We start from the raw sequence: 7,767 nt of genomic DNA, 5'->3' as shown, positions 1-7,767 counted from the left end.
AAAAGCCAACAATCCCATATATCAATGGGCAAGAGACATGAATAGAACTTTCTCTAAAGACGACAGACGAATGGCTAACAAACACATAAAAAAATGTTCATCATCTCTATATATTAGAGAAATGCAAATCAAAACAACCCTGAGATATCATCTAATCCCAGTGAGAATGGCCCACATCACAAAATCTCAAAACTGCAGATGCTGGCATGGATGTGGAGAGAAGGGAACACTTTTACACTGCTGGTGGGACTGCAAACTAGTACAACCTTTCTGGAAGGAAGTATGGAGAAACCTCAAAGCACTCAAGCTAGACCTCCCATTTGATCCTGCAATCCCATTACTGGGCATTTACCCAGAAGGAAGGAAATCCTTTTATCATAAGGACACTTGTACTAGACTGTTTATTGCAGCTCAATTTACAATCGCCAAAATGTGGAAACAGCCTAAATGCCCACCAACCCAGGAATGCATTAACAAGCTGTGGTATATGTATACCATGGAATACTATTCAGCCATTAAAAAAAATGGAGACTTTACATCCTTCATATTAACCTGGATGGACGTGGAAGACATTATTCTTAGTAAAGCATCACAAGAATGGAGAAGCATGAATCCTATGTACTCAATTTTGATATGAGGACAATTAATGACAATTATGGTTATGGGGGGGAACAGAAAGAGGAAAGGAGGGAGGTGGGTGGGGCCTTGGTGTGTGTCACACTTTATGGGGGCAAGACATGATTGCAAGAGGGACTTACTTTACCTAACAATTGCAATCAGTGTAACCTGGCTTATTGTACCCTCAATGAATCCCCAACAATAAAAAAAAAGGAAAGGTTTTTTTTAAGAAACCAAAAAAAAAAATAAAATGAAATAAAAAAATTAAAAAAAAAAAAACTACTATGAGATATCATCTAACTCCAGTGAGACTAGCCTATATCACAAAATCTCAAGACCAGAGATGTTGGCGTGGATGTGGCGAAAAGGGAACACTTTTGCACTGCTGGTGGGAATGCAAACTAATACATTCCTTTTGGAAAGATATATGGAGAACACTTAGAGATCTAAAAATAGATCTGCCATTCAATCCTGTAATCCCTCTGCTGGGCATATACCCAGAAGACCAAAAACCACATCATAACAAGGATATTTGTACCAGAATCTTTATTGCAGCCCTATTCATAATTGCTAAGTCATGGAAGAAACCCAAGTGCCCATTGATCCACGAATGGATTAACAAATTGTGGTATATGTACACCATAGAATACTATGCAGCCTTGAAGAAAGATGGAGACTTTACCTCCTTCATGTTTACATGGATGGAGCTGGAACATATTCTTCTCAGTAAAGTGTCTGAAGTATGGAAGAAAAAATATCCAATGTATTCACCCCTACTATGAAACTAACTTAGGACCTTCACATGAAAGCTATAACCAAGTTACAACCTAAGAACAGGGGGAAGGGGGAAAGCATGCGGAGGGAGGGGGGAGGTGGGTAGAGGGAGAGAGATTGAAAGGATCACACCTGTGGTGCATCTTACAAGGGTACATGTGAGCCTTGGCAAACGTGGAATGTAAATGTCTTGGCAAAGTAACTAGGAAAATGCCAGGAGGGCTATGTCAACTAATGAGATGAAAATGTGTCAAATATTCTATGAAACAAGTGTATGGTGCCCCATGATCATATTGATGTACACAGCTATGATTTAATAAAAACAAAAAGTATTCTACTATTTGCTATTGAGATTAGAAGGTTGATTCTGCATAGTTAGTGCCCTACTGCTTAAGACAAAAGGGCTTAATGATGTATAATTAATGTCCTGCAACACTGGAAAAGGGGTTTCATGATATGTAACTAAAATATAATAACTTAAGAATGAGCATGAGAGGCTTGGCATGGTGGCTCCTGCAATCCTGACAAGATTCCTTGAGCTCAGAAGTTCAAGAGGAGCTTGAATAAGAGCAAGACCTGGTCTCTACTAAAAAACAATGAAAAAAAAATTAGCCAGGCATTGTTGTAGGTGCCTGTAGTCCCAGATACTGTGAAGGCTGAGGCAGAGGATCCCTTGATCCCAGGGGTTTGAGTTTGCTGTGAGCTAAGCTGAAGCCAGGGAACTCTAGCATGGGCAACCGAGTAAGACTCCATTTCCAAAGGAAAAAAAATTTTTTTTAATTAAAAACAAAAAAGAAAAAATAAAAGAACTCAAAGTCCCCTGTGCGTAAAACAGAATGATCATTTAAGAATGGTCTCACTGTCTTCCTGGGATTCTGAATCATGCTAATAAAGGACAATTTTAACCTACATGAGTGTTTGACTTCTGGTGCCATCGCACCTGGCTACAGTAAGAGCAAGGAGTAGACCAGGCATAGGCACCCCTAGGGAGCCTCACTCCATTGCTCCAAACTTCTCCACTTCGTGGCTGTGGCAGATTCTCTTATGGATTCTCAGTGGTCTCTCTAGAGCCTTTGTTCTGGGCCATATGTTTACAGTTTGTTTTCAAAGTTGACAACAATTGAGATTCATTAGTACCTTTTGAACCTGGGTCCACAGGGCATCTTTAGCTTCTTCAGGAAATTGATCCCTATGTGCTTGCTCTCAAAAAGAGCAGATGAAACCTGTGTCACTCTAGCTAATACAGAAACTGCAAGGAGGCTATACCCAGCCTTCTGTGGACTTCAACGTAATATCTCTTAGAACAGAAATAAGAAATTTTCAGTCTATCAAAGTCTTTTCTTCTAATTTTATAACTGTTTGGGGACTATTATTTTTCCTTTTTATAGCACATTTAAAGGACTGTATCTCTCAGGAACTGTGATTTGATTTTGGCTTCAATTCTTAAAATGGAAGATAATATACATCTTTCCTAGCTACAACTCACATACTTGGATACTCCTATTAAGAGAAGGATAGAATGTAGATGAGACTCCTATAGAAAATATGATAAATTTTATACTGCTCAGATTCATGTGGCAGATCTCATCTTTGCTTTACCTCTTAAAAACAACAAAATGAACCTCTCACTGCAGTCATTCAGATCATTGAAGGCATGAGCATTATATATTTTTTAAGTGACTAATGTTATCATTCTACAAACGTGGATCATGAAATCAATCTGGAAGAAATGCAATACTTTCCAAACAAACAGGTTAGTATAAATAGGAAAGAAAGGTTTGTAAGAAATCCAGGTCACTGTTTAACATCCCCTAATATCTCCAAAGCTGTATGGGAAAATGGTGAAATGGACAAGAATGATTACAATTATATGGTTTTTCTAATCTGCCCGCATGTGAATTAGAGGTGTATCTTTAAATTACCTTTCCTTATTGTTTTTTTTTTTTTTGAGGCAGAGTCTCATTATGTTGCCCTGGGTAGAGTGCTGTGGCATCACAGCTCACAGCAACCTCAAACTCTTGGACTTAAGCGATTCTCTTGCCTCAGCCTCCCAAGTAGGTGGGACTACAAGCACCTGCCACAACGCCTGGCTATTTTTGTTGTTGTTGCTGTTGTTGTAGTTGTCATTGTCATTTGGCAGGCCCCAGGCCAGAATCGAACCCACCAGTCCTGGTATATGTGGCTTGCACCCTAGCTGCTGAGCTACGCTGAGCCTCATCTTTGCTTCTTAATCAGAAGAAATCTAAAGATGCACACAGAATACCACCACCAAATTCTCCTTTCCTAAGGAATTGCCAATTCATCTACAAGGAACTCTTATTGTCAAAAACATGAATTTCACTATGAAACCAATTTATAATCACTCACACTTTCATATGAAAGATGAATCACAACTATAGCCCAGGATGAAGGAAGGAAGGGAAAGGGAAGGGAAAGATGTGGGTCGACAGAGGGAGGGTTAATAGTGGGATCACACCTATGGAGCATATTGCAAGTACATATTGGATCTATCAGGTGTAAAACACAAATGTCTTAACACTGTAAGTGGACAAATGAGGTGAAGGCTATGTTAATTAGTAGGATGTAAGCACTCCAATTTGTACAAATAATCAACACATTGAATCCCAGAATGGCATAAATACACTCATGATCTATGTACAAATTACTTAATAAAAAAATAAAAATAAAAATAAACATGGATGTTCCTCTTCCCAGGTTCTGTGTGCCAAGAACAGAGAACAGGAATGTTTGGGTCATGATGAACTGTCATCCTTAGCTGCCATTGAGGACTCTAAGACTTTGAGCAAAATGTATTTTGTGATAGTTCCTACTGATCTCTCAAGATTCTAGTCACAGAGATATATCTCAAATCAATGCCTAAAAAACTCTGGATGGAGCAGAGGAACATGTAAGAAAATGATAATTAATATGACTTAGTGATGTCTCAGCCTTGTTCCCACAGAGGAAAAGGCTAACAATATAAAAGGAGACGATCTTCAGCATCATCCTTGTGAAGAGATACCTACTTGTTTCTCAGGTAAAGATGTCAGCGGTTTGGACAGAGATGGAGATGAGGATCCCTAGCAGATAGTCAGTGAAAACGGGAAAGCACAGAAAACAGAATCAGGTAAGAGGTTTCTTCCAAGAGCACAGAGTAGGAGAGATTAATAAAGTCAAGGGTGAATGGTTTAAATGTGAAAATTTCATAAACACTTTGATAGGAAAGAATAGGTTCAAAAAACATATTCTTCTGAAAAACAATGTGAGTAAAAATTCTGTAATACATTTTGTTAAATGCCCAGGAATGTGTCAACTTGAGAAATGAAAACAATTCTAGGAATGAGATGACTCACGTGGAAGATATGGGACTTCCATGGAGCCAAGTGCACTACAGTGGGACACAGGTTTGGGCCAGTTGGATGGTGAGTAATGAATGACCTGATTCTGCTGGTTAAAATCAGCTTTATCTCTTCTGCTCTGAGAAACTCTTCAGATTTCATCATTCTCATTTTTTCCCTTTAGATGTATCTACTGAAGGTCAATAATGAAAAACAGAACCATGTTTAGTGAGTTTATTCTATTAGGCCTCACAAATCAACCTGAACTCCAAGTGTTAATATTCATCTTTCTGTTGCTAACCTACATGCTAAGTGTCCTAGGCAATCTGACGATCATCATCCTCACCTTGCTAGACCCCCACCTCCAGACTCCCATGTATTTCTTCCTCCGGAATTTCTCCTTATTAGAAATTTCCTTCATATCCATCTTTATTCCCAGATTTCTGACCAGCATGACAACAGGGAATAAAGTTATCAGCTTTGCTGGCTGCTTGACTCAGTATTTCTTCGCTATATTTCTTGGGGCAACAGAGTTTTACCTCCTGGCCTCCATGTCCTATGATCGCTACGTTGCCATCTGCAACCCCCTGCATTACCCGACCATTATGAGTACAAGAGTTTGTATACAACTTGTGTTCTGCTCCTGGCTTGGAGGGTTCTTAGCTATCTTACCTCCAATCATCCTAATGAGCCAGGTAGATTTCTGTGCCTCCAATATTCTGAATCACTATTACTGTGACTACGGGCCCCTCATGGAACTTGCCTGCTCAGACACAAGCTTCTTAGAACTGATGGTCATACTCTTGGCTGTTGTGACCCTAGTGGTTACTCTGGCACTGGTGACACTTTCTTATACATACATTCTTAGGACCATTCTCAGGATCCCTTCTGCCCAGCAAAGGACAAAGGCCTTTTCCACTTGCTCCTCCCACATGATTGTCATCTCACTCTCTTATGGCAGCTGCATGTTCATGTACATTAATCCCTCTGCAAAAGAAAGTGGTGCCTTCAACAAAGGGATAGCTGTTCTCATTACTTCAGTTACCCCTTTGTTGAACCCCTTTATTTATACCCTAAGAAATCAGCAAGTGAAGCAAGCTTTCAAGGATACTGTCAAGAAGATTGTGAAATTTTAAAAACCATAGTACATTTCAACAAAAAAAAAAACTTTCCACTTAATAAATATGCACTAAGTGTCCATCTTTCAAGTGGTTAACTATCTCCAGAGCACAAAAATTGAAACCTATATATCCCAATTTTAAGAACTCTATAGTCTAAGAATGAAAGAAAGTCATATAAACTGTATATTTGTATGATATGTTTATAAGGAATAAAACAACATTGTGTTATTAAGAAGGGTGAATGAAAATTCAAAAAAAAAATAGTTGGAAAGAGTGAGCTCTGTTTTCCAGAAATGATTTAAAATAATTTCTTATAGTGAAACATACTGTTTATTTTAGAAAAGTGGTAAGATGAGAATTTGTAGTAAAAAAGGCCAGATCATAAAGGCATATACTATAATTACAAACTGTGGAGTTAGTCAGGCATTCATGAGTGAAGAGAAGTTTTTAGGAAGGAAGAGATATTTCCAGCATTGTTTTGAGGGGGGTGTAGTATGTGCATAGGTCTTCAGCATGGAGACCCGGAGGCCATCCTTCCATCAAGCTGAATTATGGAATTTTGATTCTCCTCCGTTTTTTTTTTATGTTTCAACTTTAGCCATTATAACTTACATTTTTTCATAAGAGGAAATGAAGAGAATGTACATTTAGTTTACTTTTCTCAAAATAAGGAGAAAATGGAATTGCATGTCCATTCTTTAGCAGGGGTCCTCAAACTTTTTAAACAGGGGGCCAGTTCACTGTTCCTCAGACCATTGGAAGGCTGGACTATAGTTTAAAAAAAAACCTATGAACAAATTCCTATGCACACTGCACATATCTTATTTTGAAGTAAAAAAACAAAATGGGAACAAATACAATCACACCTCCTCATGTGGCCCGCAGGCTACAGTTTGAGGACCCCTGCGACGTTTCAAGAGGCGAAGTTAGAAGAAGCCTCTCACTTCTCCTAAACAAAATCTGTTGTTTCTTTCCTTAGCTAACATCTTTTAAGTTTACAGTATGAAGTCTATTTTCTCTCTCTTTCATAGTTTTGGGTGATTTTTTTTCTTCCTATTGTGATTTTATTTTCATCTTTTTGTTTACTTTATTAGCCATTAGAAAAAAGAAATTGTTATCTAGCTCCGTTTCTTTAACTTTTCCCCAAATTTTTGCTTTTGTTTTTAACATAAATCATATATGACTATTTTATAAAGTGAAAAAGTATATAAAGTATCAATTCGATTTCATATGTAGAATGTTCCAAATTACGAATCTTGAAAAGCAATTGGGAATAGACTACCCCATCAAAAACTCCACACATGAAAAAATAAATAAATAAAAAACTCCACACTTGGATTTAAGGCAACAACTTGAATTTGAATAGGCAGTGGTAGAGCCTTGACTTCAGTGGAAGTAAGAACATTTATTTAAACCCAAGCACTTGTACATACTTTAGTAACATCCTAACACATTGTAGGATGTTGGTTACTGTTTGGAGTACAAGCAGAACGCAATCTGGTGTATTCATATGCTTTGTATGTGGTAATACATCGAGTAGCATGGTGCTTCTCAAGTATTCAAGGAGCAAGCTAGATTGACTTGATCGTGAGAGCAAATTTTCAGAACCACAGAAAATATTGGAGCATGTATAATATTTTTAAATAAAGATTCTTTTCTGTAATAATGCTGCTATTTGAATATCTGGGTTTCTTTGATTGCTAACTAGAAACTAGTGATGACTTTCAGTTCATTCCAAATTCACTGAGTTACCTTCCAATTGGTAGAGAAATGTTTTTAAAACATTTCTATACACCTTAATCACTAAGTTCCCTCATATCCACACTTCTGTCAAAACCTTTGATGAAGTGGAAGCAATGCCATATAGTGTTTAAGACATGGGGTTTAGTTCAAATCCAAGATTCATTCCAAAAAGA

The 7,767-nt window shown here is 37.8% G+C and overlaps 1 protein-coding gene across 1 annotated transcript; it reads left to right on the top strand.

The window, feature by feature from the left end:
- Positions 1-4,936: 4,936 nt before the first annotated feature.
- Positions 4,937-5,866, top strand: LOC128561306 (olfactory receptor 6C4). The gene has a single exon (XM_053555357.1). It carries the CDS (start codon positions 4,937-4,939, stop codon positions 5,864-5,866), a length of 930 nt encoding a protein of 309 aa, XP_053411332.1.
- Positions 5,867-7,767: the final 1,901 nt, after the last annotated feature.

Source organism: Nycticebus coucang, chromosome 12, assembly GCF_027406575.1.
Source record: "Nycticebus coucang isolate mNycCou1 chromosome 12, mNycCou1.pri, whole genome shotgun sequence".
NCBI lineage: Eukaryota > Metazoa > Chordata > Mammalia > Primates > Lorisidae > Nycticebus > Nycticebus coucang.
The sequence above is the reverse complement of the archived record's forward strand: the minus strand, read 5'-3'. Positions and strand labels throughout refer to the sequence as shown.

What these genes read in the sequence shown, in the direction of transcription:
- LOC128561306 (XM_053555357.1), top strand. Translation starts at nt 4,937, where the DNA reads ATGAAAAACAGAACCATGTTTAGTGAGTTTATTCTATTAGGCCTCACA.